This window comes from Pan troglodytes, chromosome 1, assembly GCF_028858775.2.
Source record: "Pan troglodytes isolate AG18354 chromosome 1, NHGRI_mPanTro3-v2.0_pri, whole genome shotgun sequence".
Classification (NCBI taxonomy): domain Eukaryota; kingdom Metazoa; phylum Chordata; class Mammalia; order Primates; family Hominidae; genus Pan; species Pan troglodytes.
The window spans coordinates 25519538-25545778 of record NC_072398.2 but is presented as its reverse complement, the minus strand read 5'-3'; the positions used below and the strand labels follow the sequence as shown (position 1 = coordinate 25545778).

General features: G+C 47.1%; 1 protein-coding gene across 1 annotated transcript in view; it reads right to left on the bottom strand.

Annotated features, from left to right (window-relative positions):
* Positions 1-6496: 6496 nt before the first annotated feature.
* The window catches only part of CAPN8 (calpain 8), a 73555-nt gene continuing 53810 nt past the window's right edge, over positions 6497-26241 (bottom strand). The window contains exons 12-21 of the mRNA XM_016939523.4: positions 24845-25056; positions 22979-23015; positions 18702-18770; positions 15821-15878; positions 14182-14246; positions 10107-10175; positions 9647-9725; positions 8942-9058; positions 7982-8040; positions 6497-6738 (exon numbers count right to left, since the gene is read on the bottom strand). Of these exons, the coding sequence (XP_016795012.2) occupies positions 6715-6738; positions 7982-8040; positions 8942-9058; positions 9647-9725; positions 10107-10175; positions 14182-14246; positions 15821-15878; positions 18702-18770; positions 22979-23015; positions 24845-25056 (789 nt within the window). The 3' untranslated portion in view covers positions 6497-6714. The remainder of the gene's footprint in view (positions 6739-7981; positions 8041-8941; positions 9059-9646; positions 9726-10106; positions 10176-14181; positions 14247-15820; positions 15879-18701; positions 18771-22978; positions 23016-24844; positions 25057-26241) is intronic.

Below are 26241 nucleotides of genomic sequence, written 5' to 3'. Positions count from 1 at the left end.
CATCCCCTGAAAGACTGCCCGCTCCCCTTGGGATGGTGGGGGTTCCCATTTCAGGTAGCCAGGAGAAGCTGAAGGGCCAAACAGGAGCAGTCCATGCCTGCTGGGTAAATCCACTGTGCAAATCCACTCATTAGTATCCATGAAATTCTGGAACAGACTCCCCGGCAATCCCTTCCAGAGCATATACAGGATAATTTTGACTGCGGGATGATTTTTGGCTTGAATTTCATCACCAGATCATGCCTCTCATCTCCTAATCCTCTCTTCCTTGTTGAACTGAATTCAATTCAACACGCCTAAATTGAAGGCTTATAATACACACAGAACCGCAGAACCTTCTAAAATCCCGGCGAGTTTCCATCTGCTTTCCTCTGTTTTTACTAACAGAGCTATTCCCTTCCATGGAAACTGAGAAGCTGATTCTCTTTGGCAATGCCCTTCCCCTGAGCCTGGCATCCTCAGAGGCTCAGACAGGCCAGGATTAGCACAGCCCTGCCCCCACTGGCCAACAGGAACACTTGATAATACAACTCTGAGAATATCTCTGAACCTCAGGATCCTCTATCTTATATTGAAAATTGATCAGGACCAAAGGGAAGCCCAGCAGACAAGGCTCAATAGATGCTAACAAGACCTGAACTCTGCTTCTAACAATAACTAGAAAAGCAATAACAATCACCGATATTTATGGCGAGTCTCCTGGGGAATGGGCACTTTCTGCATGCCTTTGTACAGTGTCTCACTGATTCTGACAACAATCCTATAAGGTATATATCTATTACTATCTCATTTTACCATTAAGGAAACTGAGGCACAGGGAAAGTAAGATGACAGTTGAGGAAATCCGTAGACATCTTTTTGAAGGGGGGCGCAAGTAGCGATCAAATGTTTTAATAGTGAATGAATGAATGAAATGAAATTTCATCCCAGGGGAGCCCTTTCAGGGAGTGTAAACTTTCTCTTTTCTTCTCCTCTCTCCACCAGTGAGCTGCTTCTTTAATGGGCAGGATAATTCACTAAGGACTCCAGCTTCCTTCCCTCTGCGGTCAGGTCAGCGGGTGGTCAAGCTGTGTGCTCTCTGGCCTCAGGGGACAACTGTGACCAAGAGAGGCAGCCTGAGGAGAATGCCTTTGGGATTTTTCTTCTCTCAAAGCTGAAGCTCTGGGAGGGAGTCAAGAGTAATCGGGGAGGAAACATTCAGAGGAAGGGGGGATTCCTAAAGGCCAGGAAAAAGAGGCCCACAGCAGAGACTCGTTCCCACACCCAGGCAGCGGCTCCCAGCCCAGTTAGTGTTGGAGCCCACGGGGCTGGAGCAGGAGATGTCACCTCCAAGGACAGGCAGGCTTCGACAGCAACCATGGTGGAGTGAAAATTAGACACCCTTTTCCCATTTTGCTGTCCCTGTAAATCATTCTGTGTAGCCCTGGGGAGAGGGAGGAAGCTGGGTAGAATGGGAACTCCGTGTGAGATTTAATTAGACTGAGAAACATGTAAAGCACATTTCATATTGCCAGAGCCCTTTTTTAAAAGTACAATTATTTGTTAATCACTCAATGGCATGGAGAAAGTGGAAGACTGCTCTAGATTAAAAGGTGCAAGCTAGGGGTCTTCTTTGAGTCCTCATCCAAATAAACCAACTGTAAGAGTATATTTTGAAGCCAATCCAGGAAATTTGAATATAGATTGGTTATTAGATGTGATTAAAGAATTCTTGTGAATTCTGTTTGGTTGGAGAATGGTGCTGTGGTTGTGTCATAAAATGTCCTTTCCTAGACATCCATAATGGAGGGTAAAATGTCATGGTATCTGTGATTTACTTCAGCAAAAAATGACAAAATAGGTATGATAAAATATTAAAATCTTTTTTTTTTGAGATGGAGTCTCACTCTGTCCTAATTCATAATGATGGGGCTTCAATATACTGTTCTTTTACCTTTACTTATATTAGATTTATGTAATATAAGTAATATCTGGGCCAGACGCAGTGGCTTACACCTGTAATCCTAGCACTTTGAGAAGCCAAGGAAGGAGGATCACTTGAGGCCAAGAGTTGGAAACTAGCCTGGGTAACATAGCAAGACCATGTCTTTACAAACAATTTCTTAAATAGTCGGGTGTGATGGCACATGCCTGTAGTCAGTCCCAGCTACTTGGGAGGCTGAGATGGGAGGATTGCTTGAGCCCAGAAGGTCTAAGCTGCAGTGAGCTGAGATCGCATCACTGCACTCCAGCTCTGGGCAACACAGCAAGACCTTGTCTCAAATAAATAATAATATCTAAATACATAAATAAATATATAAATTTGTATATAATTTGATAAGTACATAATAAACAAAAAAATTATATAGAAATAAACATGTTAAATATAAAGATATAAATATAATAGAAATGTTTTCACAAAGAAAAATGTCAACAGATGGTGGTTAATGAAAGGATCTTCCCTCATTCCTCCAGCCCCTGGCTCTGCTCCAGAGCATAACGAGGGAGTGAGAGATGCATCGGCAGCCTTCAGCAGACCTTAAGGAACTCAGTGGCCAGAACCATGCCTCTGCCTTATTTCCATCCCCCATAAGGTCCTACACTTAACTAGTGAACCCTTCCAAAATTGTGAAGAGCCAACATCTGTCTTCACAGCTTGCAAACTCCAAATGATCACCCTGTCCCCCATTAATGAGCCCTCTTCTCCATGCAACTGCCACTAGTAAGTGACTAACGTTGTCTTTTCCAAAGACCAAAACCAAATGGATAAGCTCGGACATGAAGTGCCGCACATCAGACCAGATTACAGGCAGAGGACATCCAGGATGTTTCACTTCATCCTTGTTGTCTTAGTCCGTTCTGGCTGCTGCAACAAAATATTGTAAACTGGGTGCCTTATAAACAACAGAAATTTATTTCTCATAGTTTCGAAGGCTGAGAAGTCCAAGATCAAAGCACTGGCAGATCTGGTGTCTGTGAGGGCCCCCTTCCTGGTTCATAGAAGGCCATCTTCTCACTGTGTCCTGGAAGGGTAGAAGGGACTAGGAAGCTCTCCTGTGCCTTCTAGAAGGGCACTAATCCCATTCATGAGGACTCCACTCTCATGACTTAATCACCTCCCAAAGACCTCACCTCCAGACATCCTCACAGTGGGGGTTAGAATTTAATGTATGAATTCAGGACTGGGGGCACAAACCTTCAGGCCATAGCACTTATTGTAACACACAGATGGCCTCCATAGTCACACCACTTATAACCAACGCCAGGCATGGTAGCTCATACTTGTAATCTCAGCACTTTGGGAGGCTGAGGTGGGCAGATTGCTTGAGTCCCAGAGTTCAAGACCAGCCTGGGTAATGTGGTGAAACCCCATCTCTACCAAAAACACAAAAAATTAGCTGGGTGTGGTGGTGCATGCCTGTAGTCCCAGCTACTCAGGAGGCTGAGGCAGGAGAATCGCTTGAGCCCAGGAGGTAGAGACTGCAGTGAGCTGAGATCACACCACTGCACTACAGCCTGGGTGACAAAGCGAGAGCCTGTCTCAAAAAAAAAAAAAAAAGAGAGAGAGAGAAAGTGAAAAGGTGGCAGAGGGGTCCACCTCTAAGTGGATTCTTTCTGATGCTATCTTTTCTGAAGTGGAGAGGTCAGTGGGCATCTTGGTTATTTACCATCAATGATGTCAACTCTCAAGGTCAGCCAACCTCATACATAAATTGAAGGAAAGGGTTAACATATGGATGGAAGACATGGTTGGGAGACTGAGAGGAGAGCAGAGAAGAGGTAGCCTAGCGTATGGTGGAACTGCCACATCCCAGAGCCAGAGCTAGAAGCAATGACAGGGGTTGGGGCTCAGAGGGAATTAGAACATCCAAGGCTGCAGAGATGCTGGACAGCGAAGAAGCTGGCAGGCTGAGCAGGCCCCAACTCAGAATAACAGCTGGTATGAGAGAGAAGCCAGCCAATGAGCCAGACAGAGACCACCCAGGTGGGCCGGGAGCCTGTCTGCCAGTTGTGATGGGCCCTTGTGCATAACCCCACAGAGCCGGGCTGCTGAGACACGGCTGTTGCCAGGACCTTGGCCAGGAAGAGCCTCCTATTGCCTGCGGATGGGCTGTCTGCCTGGCTCTCCCAGCCCTGCTCCAAGCTGCTTCTGTGATTGTGCATAATTACAAAAAGCCCTGCCTGGGCAGGTGGATGTGAGGAGAAAGCTAATCCATGACTCTCGGCAGGAAACTGGAGCTCACTGAAGATGGTCTTGTTGTGGTGGAATTACCTAGAATATTTAGGACGCCCCAAACACCTCTCACCGAAATGTCAGCTTCCGTGTTCCAGAAGGTCTCAGATGAGTCTGGGACTTGCATGGTGTCTTGTGTTTCTTCCTATTTACTAGTAAGGAAACAAACTGTGCCTTTAAGAGGTGACACGAATTGATTCTGAAGGCTAGGGAGGGTGGGAGGGCAACAGAGGAAGAGGAAGACCCCCGTGACTCCAGGCTGACTTCACCACACCCCTACTCCCACTGGGGGAATCAGAGATCCATGGGGTTCTCTGCACAAATCAAAGACCCCATGACATGGGAGGCACCACAGCTTTCTCTGCTCCTGGCGTTGTCAGGGTGGGGAGAAGACTGGGGAGGGACCGGCTCAGCAGGAGACCCTGCAGGGGCCACATCTCCTCCTAGAGCTCCACAGCCTTTCAACCCCCAGCACCTCCCTGCCAACAGAGACCCAGCTTTGATGAATCTGCACCTCAATGGCAGTCCCCACTGGGGCTTCTGCTGCCAGGGGCTACTGTGTCATCTGTGAGGGACCAGTGCAAACACATCCTCTCTGCTGGGAAAGCACAGAGAGGCGCCTGCTCTACAGTCTACAGAGCCTCCTCTTCTGCAAAGGGAAAGACAGAGTTCACATTCATTAAGCGTCTGCTTTGCACCAGGCATTGTTCTAGGCTTTGAGGGAACAAAGAAAACTCCATCTCTGCATCCACCGACTATCCAACTGGAGCAGGGAAGACAAGCAAGTCAACACGTTAATGCAATAAAGTGTGGTGCCGGCTCCCAGAGGGGAAGTGCAGGGCGCTGTGGGAGCAGTGGATTCCAGGAGACACTGAGCTCTCCTGAGATGCAGCCACATCTAGGGGGAAGGACAAGGCCATGACTAAAAGCATCATCTCCCACTGCCTTCATCTTGGGGGAGAAGGAAGCAAAGGGCACACTCTCAGGTGTTTGAGAGGGAAAATGTAGTGCTAGGATCTTTAACCTGCTTCTTGGGCTGTATTGGTAAGGAGTCCCCAGAACAGTCCTTACCTCGGACCCAGGACCCTGAAAGCAAAGGATGTTTTGTAATGAGATAGTATTTTATTTATTACCAGACTATTCCCTCAAGTAGTTGAACCCTGCGGGGCTTCAAAATGAAACTACCTGTTTCAAGTTGATTATAACGTAGCACTTTCTATTTAGGGAGAATTGGTTTTGGTCCTCTACAGTGAATAGAGTGAAGACTTGTACCTGGTCGGCATGTCGATGAGCATGAGAATCACACCAGCTGGGCACAGGAGCAGGCTGCATGGCCTCTCCAGGCAGCCGGAGCGTGGCCGGGCACACACCTGCTGAGTCCTGCTGATGAAGCTTCTCCCTCTTATCCCTGACTGGACGAGGAAGGACCCCTTTTCTTCTGGGACCCACAGGCTGCTAAAACAACTATACCTCTTTCTCTCCCATCAGATTAACAGAGCCCTCCCTGCAGTGGTGCGATGGCAGAGCCCCTCCCTGAGCAGTGAGAGCCCAGAGCTTTTACCTCCTGTCTTCAGTTAAGGGCCTGCCCCTTCCTCCCGACTGGGTCTTGGGAGACTGAAAGGCAGCATTGAAGCCAGCGGGTGCTTGCCGTACTTAAGAGTCATATTCCTATAAGGAACATTCATCTAGATCTACTTCCGGAAAGAGAAAATTAATCCATAATCAATCAGACTGATCCAGGGCCAAAGCGTGTGTGTGTGTGTGTGTGTGTGTGTGTGTGTGTGTGTGTGTTCTCCTTGATATTTCATGTCTGCATAGAACAACCAGCTATGCAGACATAGAGTTTGCTTAGAACAACCAGCCCTGTCCCCATTCCTCCCTTAGGGACACCATGGCTGTGCCATCTATTTTCTTACCAACAACAGAGATGCCAGCATTCAGCTGTGAGCAAAACTAACCTGAACTGCCTTTCCCCTCTAGCTATTTGCCAGGTAAGAATTCTCCTCAGTACAGTCCAGCAGTCTCCCATGTCTGCAAATAAGGAAGAAAGCCCTGTTCTCCCATCATCCCATCCCTGCCCCCTTCCTGGGCTCCTTTCCTGAAGGTGGCCTCCCGATGCATCTCAGTCCACAGAAGACTTCTCCTCTGAGAAATTAACCTACACTTTGTATCTTTCAGCAGTTTTGCGTTGTGCCATTTCCCGAGAACATCTTCTTTCCCAAAGCATAAAAAGCCCAGGATACAGCCCAGATAGCATATCACGAGAGAAAGGTGGAAACCATTCTGGCTCACAACTTTAATTGATTGCTTTCCCTCCACTGGGCCCACCGGGTCGGCTTACATAGCTCATAGCTCAGTGCTGCTGAAACAGACCCAGGGCAAGAAAGGTATGAACAACCAGTGAATGCCACTGGAGCATAAATGTTCACAAAATTGTAGAGAAGGGGTGACAAGAGGCAAGCAGTGGGGCAGGGAGTGTCACTGATATCCGAAACCCCGGGTCAGACCAACACGCAGCACAGCCACTGAAAAGGAAAGGAACAAGATTGAGTTCTTGGCTTCTCAGGGGCTGGTGTGCTTTCACCATTGATGCTCTCCTGCCTCACATGGGTAAGATCTTTTTATCTCCATTCTCCAGTAAGTGTCTTGCTCAAACAAGGGAAGCAAGGAAGGCTTTCACTACATCACTAACTCCTGAACCAGGGTACTACAGAAATGTGACTCAGAAAAAGCTCTAGACCCAAAGGGAGCTCCAAAAATAGGTATGTGTGTGTATATTCATATACACACACATACATATATACACAATAGTGTATACTATTATATACACACATATATACACTATATATGTGTGTGTGTATATATATCCCTATAGATTCCTATATATGTGTACATATCTTTTCCTATATATGTATTTGTTTCTATATGTGTATATATATATTCCTATATGTGTATATTTGTGTGTGTATATATATGTATATTTTATGCACCCACACAACCACACTCCATTTTAGGTTCCACACTATTGTCCAGGTGTCTGTGAGAATCCACAGGTCTATTTCTAGGAAGGCCTTTCCTGGGCTACAGGAAAGAGGTCAATAACATTCCCACTTTAGAGAAGAAAAGAAAGTGGGTAAGCATAGACAATGGGGCACAGCCAGCAATAACCTGGTGCTCTAGTTCCACCGCCTCAGAAGCAAGTCAAAGGCCAATGCCTCCCCCTGCCTGGACCCTTGGAGACATCTCCACACTTCCTGCTGTCCCCTCTGGCCAGTAAAGGCCTCTGTCGTACAGGGGTGCAGTGTCCACGGGGGAAGTACTCTGATTTTTTCTGCAAAAACATTATGCGACTTGTACACAGTAAAAACACTTGTTCATTTTGCATCTTCATTCTACCCACTGCAATTTCATTTTTGTTTCCTACATCCTTCCACAGGTCCATCTAAGACAGCTGGTCCTAGAAGCCAGACACTTTATATTGTGCCCACTACCCACAACTCCATCCAAATTAACAAGGGCTTGCATCTCCGAAATTATCTGAAATGTAGCTGTAGCTTTATCTTTATGATCATAATAATAATAAACAAAAATGTTTGGAAAACTGTATAACAGTTGCCTTCCTCCCCGCTGGGTGCCTGCCACAGAACATGCATGGTATTCACATGGAACTAAGACAGCCAACAGGAATAAGCATCACTTGGCAGCTACATGGTCCAAGAATTTCAGAGTATCATCAGCCAGCAATTCATCAAACCTCAGGACATTCACCTCGGCCAGAGAGAGCTGAACCATGCCATCCTTGTCTTTGTCCAGAAGGCTGAATAGTTCTAAAACACCAGAGAAGGAAATGAAATTAGATAAGGCTGTTCCTGGACTTTGGAACAATCAGAGAGCTGCCTCTGTCTACCCCATCCCCACCTGCGGAACTCCCCTTTCCCCTACCACCCCTTCCCCTCCAGCCCCCACCTAGGCCCAGGGGCCTCAAAAAGCTAGATCCAGGGCACACAATGAGCTTTTGGGGGATCAGATGCCCCCCTGCCGAAACAGACAAACCCCGTTGCCAGCAGAGATGGTCCCTTTGGTATCTCCATCCTCAGAAGCTTTATATCAGAAACGTGCAATTACTTTATCAAGGTCAAACAGATTGTGGTTGTCTTGCTTGTGGGTAATCCAGTCCCTTAGCTTTGTCTCTGGCTAAATGACCTTGACCCACTAGAACGTAACACCTACCAAACCTCAGTGGAAGGAAAAATCCCTTCCTAATAAGATATCTAATCTCAAGGCCCAAGATGGCAGAAAAACGCCTATTGCCTTCCAGAGGGCACCCCCCATCCCTTCATCGGAAGGTGGCACATGTTCTCAATATGATCCCTATTGAAAAACAAATATAAATAGACACTAAACACCATCTAAGAACAGTTACTGGGACTCATTCATCTTGGCCTAGTGACTGCACACTGTAGATGCGCAATAGTCTGGATGGCAGCTTTGTTAAGTCTCCAAAAAAGGCATCCTCCGTCCTGGATCTGGCCAGCCTGGACTTCCTCAGCCCCTTCAGGTCCAGCTGCCCCTCGCCACCAAGGTGCCAGCATTCCAGAAGCCCTGTCTATCATTTTCTGGGTCCCTGGCCTCCTAAAGGCAATGTCTGGTTCTGCCCCTTGGCCCTGCCCCTGCCCCACCTTGCACCTTGGGATTAATAGGATGGGGCTGGAGGACAGAGTGACTCACTGAAGAGGGTCTCCAGGCGGATCATACAAGCCACGAAGCTGTCAAAGTTGATGCCGAGCTTGCTGCACGCATACCGCAGGGCAATGGTCTGCTGCACCTGGCTGTTGAGGGTGAAACCTGAGGGCAGAGGGGGCCTGGGTCACAGGTAGAGTGGAGGACTCAGCACTGTCTCCCATAAACACTCAAGGAGCTGACATCCCAGGGGCCCCTCTGTGGTTCTGTATCAATCTGCAAACCAGGCCTGACTCTGCCTTCTCCAGGGGATCCCAGAAGGTGTCCTGCCATCCATCCCTCTCCTTGTAGCTACTCCTCATCAAGATCAGCCTAATTCCAGGTCCAGCGCTAGTACCAGCACCAACTCAGCCATGGGTCACATCAGCAAGCAAAAGCAGAGAAGGTGAGGGGGCTGCCTGTCTGGCCAGTTCCTGTCTGTCTCCTTCATAGCCGCATCCTCTGTAATTGCTGTCACCTTCCCAGTAACAGGCAGAGATCTTGGAAAAATTCTAAAATATTATGCTATATGGAATCGAGCAATATTCTCCCCTTCCTGGACAGGGAAGGTACTCAACAAAGCTCTGTTTTTGCCTTGATATCCCATATAAGAAAGCTACAAATGATGATCATTAGCAATCATCATCATGAGAATAAATATTTACAATGTGCACACCTGGATCCCAAGACCCTGTCTACAGGATGTGTCCTCACCTGCCTTCCTGAGGGCTGTCCTCATCTCGTGGGCATCGATGGTGCCCGAGTGGTTATAATCAGTTTCCCAATAGATCTCCTAAAGCAGGAAAGAAATCCTAAGTAGAAAACAACCATTCACGGCCCCTGCCAGAACCATCTCCCTCCACCGCACTGCTTTCTCAAAAGGCCAGGGACACTTTCAAAAGGAGACCCTATTGACTCCTCCCAAGAAGGTTTCAGAGCAAGCATAAGAGCTTGGCCAGTGCTGGCCCCTTTGCGGTCTGAACAGCAGGGCTTTCAGGGCAGTGGTTGGCATGAGAGTCTCTCATTGCCTTCTTGTTCCTTCATGACCAATGTGCCCAGGTCTCAATAGTTTTGACCATGATTAAGGATGTGGTCAGACTACAATGGACCAGGAATAAGTGTAAGGGAGGATTAGAACAGAGGAGAGGATGCCCAGAAGGAAGAGAAGAGTTACCAGATACTTCTGAATCTTCAGCCAGAGCGTCTTGAATTCCACCACCCCCAAAGTGCCCGTTCCATTGCTCTAGGCACGTTAAAGACCAACATGATTGAGTCCAAATTCTACATGCCTTACAGATTTCTTTCTCTTGTGAGCTTGCATGAGTGCCTTAAGGCCTTAGTGAACCTTCCATGTCTGTGGCAAGCAGAGCAGTGGGGGTGACGGTGTGTAACAGGTTCAAATAAAGATTAAAAAGTCAAACGTGCACCAAGGCCCTCCTCTGAGGCCAGGCACAGAGCTAGGAACAAAGGGCAAGTCATGAGCTGGCCAATCTGCAATATCGTGAATACCCTAATCATCCTGGTTTATTTACAGGGTGGAGCTGTATGATCTGTAAATTCGCTTCTACATTTACATTTCTGTGATTGATCATTCAGCTAATTAGAGTTTGTTGGAATGTCAAAATGTTATGGGAAAAGACATCAGAAGCCAGGAACCACGGGACTGAGAGTCTAAGCCACAGAATCTGTTCATAGGCCACTATACAACCAAACAGGGGGATATTATGAGGGATTTTCTGTGTCCAACTTACATTCACTCCACAACTTTTTTTTTTTTTTTTTTTTTGAGACGGAGTCTCTCTGTCACCCAGGCTGGAGTACAGTGGTGTGATCTCAGCTCACTGCAACCACCGCCTCCAGGGTTCAAGCAATTCTTCATGTCAGTCTCCCAAGTAGCAGGGATTACAGGCACCCGCCACCATACTCCACTAATTTTTTTTTTTTTTTTTTAGTAGAGATGGTTTCACCATGTTGGCCAGGCTGGTCTTGAACTCCTGACCTCAAATGATCTGCCTGCCTCAGCCTCCCAAAGTGCCACAACTATTTTTTTTAACGCTGTGCTAGTCAATAGGGATTTAGTTTTGAATGCACTTATGCTCCTAAAGTTAAGTCTCTTAGAGACTCTACAATTTTCTCACCAGTCACAACTAATCAATAAACAGTGTGTATGTTACAGCACCAATGTTAAAATTTTGAAACAGCCCCAGCTACTCAGGAGGCTGAGGCAGGGGGATTGCTTGAGCCCAGGAGTTTGAGGCTGCAGTGAGCTCAGATTGTGCCTATGAATAGCCACTGCACTCCAGCCTGGGCAACATAATAAGACCCCATCTCTGAATAAATAATTAGAATTCTAAAACAGACTATCACTTTAATTAGCCAAACAAAAAGTCCTGTAAGCCTCATCCTTTAAGAAAGTCTGTGTTCTTGGATCTATAATCCGCACTGAGTGTTGAATGCATCATAACCTTCAAATCCTTACTAATAATTCAACCAACACATCTCAGAACAGTAGTATGCAAAGGAAGCTAACACTCGGGGCTAGGTACTCTACATACTTGTATCTCATTTCATCCTAACAATAGCCACACAAGCTAGACATAATTATCCCATTTTCCAGGAGAAACTGAAGTTCAGAGCATTTAGTAACTTCCTCAAATTTATACACCTCAATAAGTGGTAGAGCCAGAATTTGGACCCCTGTCTGTTTCAAAACCTTTGTCCCAGAACACCAGTGGTCTTCAATTCCAGATAAAATTGCTTGCAGAGACCACACCTATGGAACCATGATCTCCAGGAATCAGGGGGTTTTGTTTGTTTTGTTGTTGTTGTTGTTGTTGTTGTTGTTGTTGTTGTTGTTGTTGTTTGAGACAGAGTCTCACTCTGTCACCCAGGCTGGAGTGTAGCAGTGTGATCTTCACTCACCGCAACCTCTATCTCTCAGGCTCAAGCCATTCTCGTGCTTCAGCCTCCCCAGTAGCTGGGATTACAGACATGTGCCATCACGCCTGGCTAATTTTTGTATTTTTAGTAGAGACAGGATTTCACTGTGTTCCAGGCTGGTCTCGAACTCCTGGCCTTAAGTGATCTGCCCACCAGTGCCACCCAAAGTGCTGGGATGACAGGCATCAGCCCCTGCGCCCAGTCAATTTTTTAAATTTTTTTCCTAGCACTTTGTAGGACATGTGAAAGACTGTATTTTTAAACTGTATTTTTAACACCCCATGGGTGATAAAGTACTGATACATGCTATAGTAATTGAAACATCATGTTCGGTAAAAAAAGTCAATTACAAAGGACCACATATTGTATAATTTCATTATATGAAATGTCCACAATAGGCACATTTATAGAGACAGAAAGTAGATTAGTGGTTGCCTAGGGATGGTCATGGAGGTTGGGGGAAATGGAGAGCGACTGGTAATAGGAGTACAGGGTTTCTTTTTAGGGTGATGACAATGTTCTAAATTATGTGATGACGGTTGCTCAACTCTGAATACAAAAAAGCCATTGCCTGATATACTTTAAATGAGTACGCTGTATGGTGTGTAAATGATATCTCAATAGAGCTGTTTTTTTTTTTAAGGATTCCATGGGTATTTCTGCTGATTCAGAACCACTGCCCCACACTACCTAAACTGTGGAACAGAAACTCCTGAAGAGTGGCAGAGAGTCACACTCCTCTTTGAACCGTGAGAGACACAAATACCATTGGGAATAAAGAGTGGGTTGATTACAAGGCAACTCTCAAATCTAAACTGAAGTCAACAGACGAGGTTTGATGAGAATGATTCAGAAACCAAGGAATTATTTGCAGTAAAGTGAATCAATACTTAACAGTTCCTTGCAGTCCACAAATTAAATTGTCAAGCATGGAGAAAAGACACGAGGGCTAAAGAGCCCCAGCCTCATGCAGGGAGTGGCCGACTGAAGCTCAGAGGCCAAAAGATAGCACCATCCCTCCATGGCGGATCAGCCACGCAGAGGTGGGCACACACGCTCTGTCATCCAGGACCACTCTGCATGTCAACCATGCAAAGGAAAATCCTTCCTCCCGTCCCGCAGTTAATGAAAGAACCCACAGTAAAGATCATCATGGATGAACAGACACAGCTCATCATGGATGAGGCCCCAAGGAACTGAGAAGAACCCTCCAAGGCTCCAATTTTTAAAGAAATCACCTTCACCATCAGCATTGTGATAAATGGCAACCTGGACCCACTGTGGGCAAAGCTCTAAGGAAGTGACGTTACACCACTCACCCTCTGTGCCTTCACACCTAGAAGGTTCCTTCCACCTAGAATGCCCTGACCTTCTCCATTCCTCCCAAAAACTACTGCCCATTTTCTATAGACTGAGTGTTTTTGTCCTCCAAAATTCGTATGCTGAAACCCAATCCTCATGTGAGGGTATTAGGAGATGGGCCTTTGGGAGGTAATTAGGTCATGAAGGTGGAACCCTCAGAAATGAAATTAGTGCCCTTATAGAAGGAACCCCAGGAAACTCCCTCACCCCATCTACCATGTGAAGTTATAGCAAGAAGATGCCATCTATGAACTAGGAAACTGGCCTTTATCCACCACAAAATCTACCAGCACCTTGATCTTGGCCTTCTCAGCCTCCAGAAGAGTAAGAAATAAATTTCTGTTGTTTATAAGCCACCCAGTTTATGGTCTCCTGTTACAGCAGCCAGAACAGCCTAACACACCATACTTCAATATCAAGTGAGGGTTAAACTAGATCGGGGAGAACAAATAGACTTTATCTTGTGTGATAACTCTAAACTATCAGTAGTAGCTGTCCACAAGCCATGTTAAGATTCTGAAGCAAAGATCAGATAGTGATGGGGAGAGCTTGGGAAGCAGGGAGCGGTAGAGGGTGGGGGTGGGGACGGGTAGAATTGAAGGGGAGGAGGAAGACGAAGAGATGAACAGAGTGTGGAGGGAGGAGGTGCGCAATTGCCCCATGCTTGCTACCTCCAGATTACATGATTTTAAATAAGTCACCTAAACCCTGCACACCTCGGTTTCTTCACCTGTGAAACGGAGATAATCTCAAGCTTTCTGAGACACATCCATGATATGATACATTTTCCTTTGAGGCTTCAAGTACAATCCTTGACATATGCTCCATGCCTGCTCGCTCCCCTTCTCATTTCTTACCCTTCCCTTCCTTCTAACTGGAAAAGGTGGAGGAGTCTTTAAAAACAGGACGAAAGTAAAAAAAAAAATAATGCAACATTTAAAGGATACATCCAACAGACTGATCATTTCCCTGCAAGTGTTGATGTTGAATCCATCGAATTTTATGTCTGTTCCTAAAGATTTAAATAGAAAAGGGGAGTGGGAATCGGATCATTTGAAGGTGAGGGAAAGAACCTCCACGGTAGAAGACCTCCAAAGATACCATCCAAGGGTGTGGAACCGAACTTGGTCTCTGCCAAAAGGGGAGAGCGTCATGGCAGGCTTGTGGGCAGATACGCCTGAGCCTCCTGGTGCCCTGGGAGATAGAACAGACAAGCACCAGCATCCAAGTACAGCATCTGAACCTTGGCTTGGCTCCCCACAAGCCACAGACTTCAGCAAATTAATATCTTTGAGCTTTAATTTCCTCCTCCATCAAATGGGAATAATCATGATAGTAACAATGACCATACTTGCCCCAAAGACTGGCTGGGTATTAACTGAGATAATGAAAGTGAAGTTTTAGCCCAGGCTTGATATATGATAAGTTCTTAATAAAACAGCTAACTTTATATAGCTAGGTATTGTTATAAGCACGGCACATCTACTCTTCAAAATCACTCCATGTGGTAGATGCTATCATTATACCCATTTTATAGATCAGGAATCTGAGTCCCAGAGAGGTTATATGATTTGCTCAAGGTCACAACCAGTAGGGGGCAAAGCTAGGAGTTAAATGCAGGCCAGCCAGCTCCACAGCCTGAGCTTGTAATCACAACACACAGCCACTCAATGACAGCAGCTATCCTTCCTTACTAAATTGCAGGCATGTCACTGGAGCTCCATCCCTCGCCTCCACCCTCACCTTCCATATACCTGGGAGCCAAGACAGGTGCCAAAGACCCTGCAACCCCTTCTCTTTCTCTCCACTCTTCAACAATGCAGGAGCAAGAGTGGTGTGGAGAGGAGACGGGCCTGTGCTCCGAGCCCTGGGGATCCATCTGCTCAGCCCTGGGTTCGTCCCTGGGAAGGGTATGACTTGGCTCCTGGGCCAAGCCCCTGCTTCCTGCATTCTCAAGCCCAGTCCTGCTGCAGTGACTGAATGAGAGCCCATCACTCACTGAAGACTTAACCTGGCCCATCCCGGACCCGGAAAGAAACCAGCTCCCTGTGTCCTCCTATGGGCTGGGGCTCAGAGGGGAAATGCAAATCTTTCCTCCTGACAGCTCTGAGGCTTGCAAAAATCTGCAGATGGGGAACTGAGGACAGTCCAGGAGAGTCAGAATCATCCCTTCCTTCCTCCTTCCCTCAAGATGAGCTACAGAACTAGATCTTTCATCTGCAGAGGTTTCCACAGTATCCAAGTTATTAATTTTGTGAAAAAAATTCACTTAAGTCAATCCCAGCCCAGCTCTTTTTCTCCTGGGACTCAGCCTGCAATTTCACTTGACACTATGGAGCTTTGTTCCTTCAGGTGCTGGCTGCTTGCCAGCACCAGCCCCGCCTTCACCTCCACCCTCGCCTCCCCGTCTCCTGCCTCTCCTTCTTCCCCTCTTGTCTTGCTGGACTGAATCAGGGCTCCTGGGGTCAGACACCAATGCCCTTTCTCCCACCTGTGGTGCTGCCAGCCCAATGCCTGCCTGCCCATCCCTCACCCTGCCCCAGCATCTCCTACGGACTTTCTGAAAGACCCCAAGAAGGAACTTACGCTTGGAAAACGCCTCATTCAAAAGTATCTTGAGTGCATTGGCAGTAATCTGAGAATCCTAGAAAGAGGAACCCAAATGCAAATCATGTCAGGCCCTGACAAGTTGTTTCAAGACAGTGAATTAATGCAGTGCTTCCTCACAGTCAGACACCGGGCCCACTGGCCCTGTGAGGTTTTTTGTTTGTTTGTTTTTTGTTTTTTTTTTTGAGACAGAGTCTTACTCTGTCACTCAAGCTGGAGTGTAGTGCCGCAATCTCTGCTCACTGCAACCTCCATCTCCCAGGCTCAAGCAATTCTCCTGCCTCAGCCTCCTAAGTAGCTGGGACTACAGATGTGCGCCACCACGCCTGGCTAATTTTTGTATTTTTAGTAGAGACGGGGTTTCACCATGTTGGCCAGGATGATCTTGAACTCCTGACATCGTGATCTGCCCACCTCGGCCTCCCAGAGTGCTAGGATTACAGGCATGAGCCACCGTGCCCGGCTGGCCCTGTGATTTTAAAAGCAGGTGGCATCTTTAAAAACTCAAATTATCCTCTTCTTTTGGGGATCCCAGCAGCCTGGCCAGAGGTGTGTTAGTGCCATGAGTGTGGTACACACCGTGGCAGAAGGCTGCCATGCCAGGGTCCTGCTGCCTTTCACAGGGCTCGCTTGAACAGGGATAAAGTAACAGGAACAGCAGTGATAGGATTGAACCAGATGTGCCAGAGCCAGTGTGGAAGATCCTTAAATCCTCAGAACAATTCCACAGCCATTTTCAAGTTAAGGAAGTCGTGATTTTGTAAACTGCTGAACACTGTATACATGCAACATCATTTGTCATTTTCATGTGACGTAATTGCTTGTGGTTTGTAGCTACCAAGAGGCAGAGCTAGACTTGGAAACCTAAGGTTGGTTCACCCCAAAGTGCCGGCTTTCCCCACCACACCTACAGGAGTCAGTATTTCACATAGGAGCCCATCTCAAACTGGGGGCAGAGATTGAGAGAATAGCATATTCTGTGTGCATCTGGGATAAACACTGAGCCAGAGGGAAGAGTCATCCCTTAACTCTCAGATGGAGAGCAGATCTCAGGCAGGATAACCAAGGAAATGCAGAGAAGGGGTGCTGGGCTGATGTCTGGGTCCCAGTCTCAACTCAGCCCCTTATTCATCATGTGACTTTAGCCGAGTCACTTTCCATCTTCCCATCCTCCACTAGCCAGGCCCTGGCAATTCTACTGGAAATGAGAGAGGCAAGAGCTGCACAAAGCAGCGTCTCCTCTGAGGACAACTGGCCTCACCCCAGCACAGAGTGGTCAGTCCCAATAATAAGACCTGAGGACCTGGGCCGGGCACGGTGGCTCACACCTGTAATCCCAGCACTTTGGGAGGCCGAGGTGGGTGGATCACCTAAGGTCAGGAGTTCGAGACCAGCCTGGCCAACATGGCGAAACCCTGTCTCTACTAAAAATGCAAAAATTATCCAGGCGTGGTGGCTGGCATCTGCAGTCCCAGCTACTCGGGAGGCTGAGGCACGAGAATCGCTTGAACCTGGGAAGCAGAGGTTGCAGTGAGCCGAGATTGCACCACTGCACTCCAGCCTGGGTCACAGAGCAACAGTCCATCTCAAAAAAAAAAAAAAAAAAAAAGACTTGAGGCCCCTTTAAAAAGCCTCTGGGGCTAGAAGACTACCCCCATTAGCCTGCCAGGAAAGAAATGGGATGTCAAGAGTCTACATTTGGACCTTGACCCCATCGTTCGTGAGGCCTTGTACCCTCAGCCAGCTCCTTAACCTCTCTGTGCAGGTCACTTTACAAGCCGAGCAAGGAGAGTGACCAATACTGCCACATGCAGCCAGAGAGAAAAGTAAGATAAAGTGCATGAAGAACTATGCAAATATGAGCTTTTCCTTTCATCATTCTTGGTGTTCTTAATAAAATATGGCCCTTGGCAGCTAAGGAAACAGGTTTTGTTAGCAAAAATACTGGCCTGTAAATCCATCTAAAACATAAATTGGCTCATCTTTGCAAGGGTTTTATTCAATGGCTATGCAAAGGAACAGTTCCCAGGTTTTATTTCCTGTGAGGGATTCTGATATCTTTTCTTCTATTTTATCCTTAAGTCTAGAAAGTCACCCTGAGTTTCCCGGGGTGGCGGGGGGAGACCATTGTTTTTTTTCCTCTTCCAGGCCCTTTTCACACACTTTATTATCCTCCAAAGAGTAACACATTCGCTGTATTTATGGGGCCGGTTTTGACATTTCAAGTCCTGGTTATGCTTTGACTTGTGGCCCCCACCGGGCTGCTACCAAAGTGAACGGAAGCCAGGGCAGGGGAGAAGGATCAAGGGGCGCTTCTTTCTCTGCTCCAAGTGCCCAAGTTGCATTCATGTCAGGCAAAGCTTGGATTCCTCAGGCTGCTGGTCTCCCAGAGGGCGGGCAGGGCTGCAGGACGGTGACAGGGAACAGGGCTAGTCCTGCACACTAATCCCAAGCCAGGTTAGCTGAGCTGCCTTCCACTGTGGCTGGGCAATCCCCACTCTGAAGGATATCGATTTGGAGAGGTTTTGCCGTCCCAGCTTTTTATTCAGAGGCCCCAATCTGACAGGGCCAATCTGCCAAAGAAAGGCTTTTGGCAGGACCTGGAGATCTGGCTTTTCTATTTTCTCAAGAGTCAGTCAACGCAGCAAGATAAGTAGCCTCAGGACCAATTCCCAAGCGATGAAGGAAAGGTACTCAATCTTAAGACAGGATGGTGACGGGCACAGAAGCTGGGGGCCCCTGAGACCTGAGTCTCACCCTCTTTATGCCTAGAGACCTCAGGGAGTAAAGAATGAAGTGACCTGAGCATTCCTGAATATTCTCCTGCCCACCTGGGAAGCCATGTTCGCCCTCCACTCACCTTCCCTGCCAGCTTCTCAAACAGCCTCCTGAACTGGTCATCTTCCTGATCCACCTCACTGGGATGTGGCTAAAAAGAAGGACATTTGCAAAGTTAAAATGGGAATCGTCAAGGAGAATGAAAGACGAAGATTTAAAATTCATTCCTTCATCCATTAGTATCTATGATGCACCTACTATGTGCCAGGCTTTGGGCTAAGTGGGGGCACATGGTGGCAAACCAAGAGACAGCAAAGGTCCTGGCCCCAGGGAGCTTACAGTCCAGCAGGGATGAGCAGGGAGGCAGCGCTGGGGCCTAGCAGTTTTCTCTCTAAGTGATTTGGGGAAGTGAGCCCCACCAACCCTGAATTTCTGATTACAACCTGAACCACTTTCAGAAAATGACACTGACACCAGAAAATCTTGGTGTGAATCTGTGGACTCCTAAGGGAATCACTGATAATTTTCCAGGGAGTCTGAACTCCAGAAATTGCGTGAAAACATGGGGTCATATCTAAATGCATTTTTGGCTGGGTGCAGTGGCTCACGCCTGAAATCCTAATACTTTGGGAGGCTGAGGCGGGCAGGTCACGTAAGCCCAGGAGTTCGATAGTAGCCTGGGCAACACGGTGAAACCCCATTTCTACAAAAAATACAAAAATTAGCTGGGTGTAGTGGTGCACGCCTGTAGTCCCATCTACTTCGGAGGCTGAGGCCACAGTGAGCCAAGACTGTGCCACTGTATTCCAGCCTGGGTGATAAAGCGAGACCTTATATCAGAAAAAAAAACATTTTCTTAGCTTTCATCAGATTCACAAAGAGCAACATGATTTCAAAAGTGTTGAGAACATGGCCTAGTAGAAAGAGTAGAACTAGAAGCCAGGAGACTGGAGTTCAAATAGCAGATTGTACCCTTACTGGACACTATCTCAGGGCTCTGAACATCCATGGCCTCCACTCTGATATTGATTTAACCAGACCATTTTCATGGGGCCATTTTAGGAATCAAATGAGAGCTAATGTGTGTCGAAGTCCTTTGGAAATTACAAACCACTATATGAATGCTTCTGTCCAGAGACTTTCTGATGTGACAGTGGGCTCTGCCCAAAATAGAACAATGCCCAGTTGTCACCACAAGACAGAATGGAAAAGTGACAGCTTCCCAGATGACACGAAATTTCTAGAAAGCCGGGTTAATTTCTTCCAAAACTATCACTAAGATGAGTACAAAAGGCCCAATATAGCTTGATGATGCTGTACTCATAAAGATAACCAGTGTAGTAATAATACTTGTCTTTGTTGAGTACTTACTACCTGTCAGGTACTTTGCGTGGATTATTTCATTTAATATTCACCACTGTTCTGTGAGGTTCGTCTCATTACTGTCCTCACTTCACCAATGGACAAACTGGAATTTTAAATGTTACTTCATTTTAAATGTTATGTAACAGGCCAAGATCACACAGCTAGTAAACAGTGAAGCCAGGATTAAACTCCAGCCCATGCGCTTCTCCACCACCCTCTGGAATGATCGTCAGAGAAGATGCTCCCTGCATCCGACTACTCTCTGCCTCTCTGGGGCTGTTTCCTCACCTGCAGAATGAGGATATTAACGCCTACCATGCTGTTTACATAGAAGATATGCTAATCCAAAAATACATCTAGATTTTTAGAAGAAAAAATGATAAACACATCATATCTCATCACACATATATGATTTTAAAGTGGTTTTATAGAAAAAAAACATTATATCATTCATGTAATACAGTATGCCAAAATCTTGGATGTCCATAAATTCCAGACATGGAGTAATATTCTATTATTCTAGGGGAAAAACATAAAATTGCATATAAAAACTAACAACAAAACAGTATATGGATATGGACACACACAGGCACATAGCAGGCATCCCATCACTAGGAGTTATCATTGGACACAAGGGAATTTTTGGACATTGGGAATGAGGAAAACGTGTACATGGTTGCAACTGTGGTACTTCACAATTTGTCCATTCAAAAAAAGATTTACTGAACACCTGGCCCATGTTGGGGACTGTTCAGAACCTGCGTCTGAATGCAATGGTGAACAAGGCATAGTTTTTGTTCTCAAGGAACGTACCATAGTGGAATTTTCTATTTCCCTGATACGATCTATATGAAAATGCTTTGCAAATGGGATGGCAGCATGGCAAAAGCAAGGAATTATTTTCTTGTTATTCATTATATCACATGTTAGGAATGTCTTTACAACCCTGCTCAAAGTGAACACGGCTAAATTCCAAGAGTGTGTTTGTTCACCCTGTAATTTTTCCTTCCCTCATTCAGAGCAGGTGATTATGCTCTTTGAATGTCCAACGGTCCGTGACTTGGAGGTTTCTGCAGGGAATAAAACAGAAGTTCCTAAAGGCAATAGTCCTTCCTGTCTCCTGTAAAGTCCTGAGTCCCCTGAGGACATTATCTGTGTATTCTGGGGTGTGTGTGTGTGTGTGTGCCAGTCACAGCACAGTGGTGCCCTAAAGAGAAAAAGCAGGGTTTCCCTGAGACCAAGAAGATGTTGAAAGTTTACAGGATCTTGGGGATATGGGAACCCTTGAATGGCTCCATAGCCATGTCCTAGTACCTCAGAAGAGGAGGCTGGACCATTGGCCTGAGGACTCCCAGTTCATCAAAGATTCTAGGCCCCATGCTGAGCACAGAAGCCCAAGAGCTGTCAGTCATAAAGAAACCTGTGAGCTGACCACAGGGGTATCCAATGTGGACCCATGACCAGAAGAGACTTCCTGTTGCTTGGGAGCTTTAGAAAACCCCAATATCATGGGACGCGGAGATGGGAAGCCCCAGTAGTGACTAGGATTGAACTCCTGTCAATCTGGTGCAAGAGGGGCTTAGGATCAGTATAAGTTGATTTAGCAGAACCCTGCCCTTCCCATCCAAAAAAGGAGAGAAGATAATTCTTAGCACCTGAATTCAGGCTCAGCTCCATACTCTACACTGTCAAACCACAGCCTTTCTAATATGCCTGGGACCCACAGTAAGAGATGCCACGGTGAGCAATAAGTCCTCCTGGGGGCAGTGAGAAGGCTGAGCTGGCATCGGCAACTGAGGCGAGGGGTAGGAGGGAAAATTCTGCCCAGCTCAGATCACCAAGAGTCACAAGCACAGAAAGGGCCTCTGGCGCCAGGTATTGCCACCAACTCGAGGCAGGGGACGCTATTGACCACTGGCTGAACTACAGTGCACAGGGAAGCAGTCACACCCGTTCAGAAACTAACTGGAATAAGAAAAAATAGACATGGGGCATGCATTTTCTATCTGATAAACTCACAACACAAACCCCCAAGGCAAGATGGATCCTTATTTGGCACCATCTCATGCATCGGCAGAAACACGAGCTTGTAAATTTGACACATGTCAAATCACAGAATATGTGATTTGTATATGTGGTGTGTATATGGGTGTGTGTGTGTCTGCCCCCACCTCCATTCAGCCGAAGATGCCACGCCCAGCAGCTGGGAGCACTCTGTGTGGCATCTGCAGCCAGAGACACGTCAGTGTTGGACGGAGGGGTAGAAGCTGGGCCTGTGCCCCCATGAAGGTGGTCTTGCCCCACCCAGGCCAGTGCCCACTGGCCACAGACACAGCATGGCTCTCAGGGAGCAGCAGCACCCAATACACCCATCATCCGCCACACCCACCATCTGAGAACAAGGACAGTACATTGAGGACACAGTGAGGAATAAAGGGAGTGAGGTGGTGAACCCACACCTCAAACCCTACATATTTATTCCTCCAAAGTCGGCTCAGAACTCACCTCCTCCACGGGGCCTTCCCAGACTAGGCACTCCCCCAGCACCCCTCAGACTACACATACTCAAGTTTAGATGGGTTTTCTGGTGTGTTCTTCTCTTCATCTTTCACATATACTTTCATCATTTGTCCTCCAAAAGACTGGAGGTCAATCCAAGAGCAGGACACTGGATCTATTCTCCCAAGGACTTCTCTATCTCGCACAGAACAGCTTAGGCACAGTGGGTGCTCTATCTGTGGGTCCTGCTTATGAAACGTGGAAGACGATGGCTAAGACCTCCCCCAGGGGGTAGGGATATATTACAAAGCCTGGGTTCCAGGGCTACTTCTGTCTCATCTTCATCAGGAAGAGACAGGGACTAGAAAATGTTGTGGCCCTAACTAATAAGAAGTTATCATCCTTAATACATAAAGATTCTGACAAATCAAGAAGAAACCTGGAATGACTGCTATGCAACAGTGTCAGAGTTTGGCATACAAAAAGATTGCATACCTCATATGGGTTTCCAGCTACCACATCCCCAATTTCTCTGAAATGCAAAGAAAGAAATAAACCAAACATGAGTAAGTAAAAAGTACAGCTAATGGCTGGGTTGTTTTAGAAAGATTTCGACCCTCCTGAGAGATTGGCCTCGCACCCCAGACTTCATTTCCTACTAAAAACTGCATAAACAGAATCTTTAGCCAAGATTCCTCTCCCTCGCCTCCTCAACCTCCACCCCACCCTGAGTTTTTCATCAGAGACAAGAGCTTCCCAGTGCCATTGGCCCTTCAAGGATTCTAGAATGTTCAACCTGATGGATCCCTCCCAGGGACAAAAGTGGTAACTGGGGTAAGGTAGGGAGAGAATTCCCCAGAAGGGTGATCCCTGTAGAAATGTCCTCTGGGGGCTAAGCCAGCAAGCCCACAGCCCTTGCAGGTGTGCATAGATGTTGTGTGTGCTGTGGTGTGTGTGTGTGTCATATGTATGTGGTATGTGTGAATGGTATGTATATAGTGTGTATGTGGTATGAGTGTGTGCTGTGTGATTGTGTGGAGTGTGTGCGGTATGTACATGGTGTGTGTGAATGGTGTACTGTGTGTGTACTGTATGATGTGTGATGTGTGTGGTGTGCACATATGGTGTGTGGTGTGTTTGGTGTGTGTGGTATGTAATATGTGGTATGCATGTGCTTGTAGTATGTGTGCTGCATGTGTGGTATAAATGTGTGTGTGATATATATGTGTGGTGTGTATGTGTAGTGTGTATAGTGTGTGTAGTATGTGATGTGTGTGATATGTAATACATGATGTTCATGTGTGTGGTGTGTGGTGTATGTGTGTGCATGGTGTGTATGTGGTGTATGTAAGTGTAAGTAGCATGTGTATAGTATATGTGTGGGAGATGTATGTGGTATATAGTGTGTAGTGTATGACTGATGTGTAGTGTGTGTATGTGTGTGTACATGGTGTATGTGTATTATGGTATGTTGTATGTACATGGTGTGTACATGTGGTGTATACCTGCTGTGTGTGTGTGGTGTGTATGTGTGGTGTGTGTGCATGGTATGTGTAGTGTATGTGTTATGTGTGAGTGGAGTATGTGTGTGGTATGTGGTATGTATATGTGTGTGGGTGGTACATGTGATGTGTATATGTGTGTGGTATATACATGATGTGTGTGAGTGAAGCATGTGTGTGGTATATATGCATGTGTGTGGAGAGTGTGTGTGTTGTGTATGTGTGTATGGTGTGTATATGTGGCATGTGGTGTGTATGTATGTAGTGCACATGTGTGTTGTGTATGTGTGTGGTGTGTGATGTATGTGTGTGGTATGTGGTGTATGTTTGTGTGGCATGTGGTGTGTATGTGTGTGGTGTGTGTGTGTGGTATGTATGTGTGTGGTGTATGTGTGTGATACGTGGTGTGTATGTGTGTGGCATGTGGTGTGTATGTGTGTGGTGTGTGTGTGTGGTATGTATGTGTGTGGTGTATGTGTGTGATACGTGGTGTGTATGTGTGTGGCATGTGGTGTGTATGTGTGTATATGTGGTGTGTATATGGGTGTGTGTGTGAGGGGAGGAGGGGTACTCTGGTCCAGGTACTCCTCTCGGGGTCTCACATGCTCCTCCTGCACAGGTGGGAGCCCCAGTCCAGGCCACTGCTGGTCTGGTTCTCTTTCTCTCCGTGACCTATAGAGCAAGGTGGAGGGGTAGGAGGGGGACACCTAGTGAAGTGTCCTTTGGCCTTGTAGTTTCTTAGAGGCTTCTTCTGGGAACATGTACTGGGAGCTGGGGTGGGTCCTGCACCTGCATGGGACCATTTCCCTTCGTGGGCCCACAGACAACTGTTCCCCACCACGGAGAGAAGGAGACGCACAGGGCCTGGGCGTTCTTCTCTGAGAACACTCTCAAGCAGAACTCGCCATCTTTGAAGGGCTCAAATGTGGATGGCACCACCAGGTACTCCCCAGGGGGCAGCCGGGCCCGGCCAGAGACCTCCCGCAGGTTGACATAGGTGCTGGTGCGGGCTGAGGGCTGGTAGGCCAGGAAGAAATCCCGGCCCAAGTGTGCATCCGTGTGACTCTCCAGCTGCACAAAACAATAAGCAGAGTCAATTTCTTGTTAAATCCTGGAAGATGAGAGCCCAAGAGTTCAGCTTTATTGTGCTGATTTAGGAATTATTGATTTTTACCATTGCACCAAGAATCAGGAGGCCGCGGATTCTGCTGTGAACTCACTGTATGTCAATCATCAAGTGTATTTTGAGTGCCTTCTGGGTGCCAGGCCCTGTTTGAGGCATTGACCTTGACTGTGTGACCTTGACCTCTGGGCCTCCCCAGTTAAACGAAGGTTGAGCGACAGGGTCTCTAGTGTGTGCTCAGCTTCTCTCTGGATATTTTTCCTCTCTAATCCAATAGGCTCTTTCATTCTGCAGCTGTCTCTGGGAGTGTGGCATTGACCTTCCCAGTACGGGCCCAAGGCTGGAGAAAAGAGCTTAAATCCTAGTCCTCAAGCAAAAGCTGCCACAAAAACTTGTTCACCTTTGAATATCTGTGAAAACTGCTCTGCAAAGAGACTAGGATGGTCAGTCTGGGAACCCAGGGAGGCAGTTCTAAAAGAGACAGGCAGAGGGGGCGGCCACAGCTAGGCCTAGTCTGGGGTCCCCCCAGCCTCCCCAGGGCCTCGACTCTCCTCAACAGGCGACGATGCTCTCCAGGACCCACTTATTTGTTGCGGGTAGGTGGGAGGCTGTTGGTGCATGACACAGGTTAATTAGTGACTGCAGAGTGCTTCCAAAACACAGGTGCCAACGTTATTATTGCTGTAATTAAGCCTCCCCATAGCACTGTGTCTTTACCATCAATCTTCATCAAGATGCCTGTGACAGAGGCCAGGTGCTGATACACTGCAAGGGCTGTTAACTTCTGTGTGACCCAGAGCTGAAATGTCCACCCCAGAGTGGACAGTATTCACTCTTGGTCATCAGACCCTCTTTGGATTACAGATCTGCTAAGCAAAGAAGGAAGCAGGCCACCTGCCCCCACTACCCTAGTCAGGACTCCACATAGAGCCCCCAGGCAGTCCCCACTAACCCGGCCACTAGGGTGCCCACAGTCCTTGAGATTCTCCCTAAAAATGCTTATATTCTGGGCAGGAGAATGCTGGTGGTGTGGTCAGCGAGGATGTGACCAAGGCCTACATGTCATGAGTTAAAGGTCATTCTTGCCATACCTGATGGTAGCAAAGGGAGGAGACGGGGCATTGGCAGGAGAA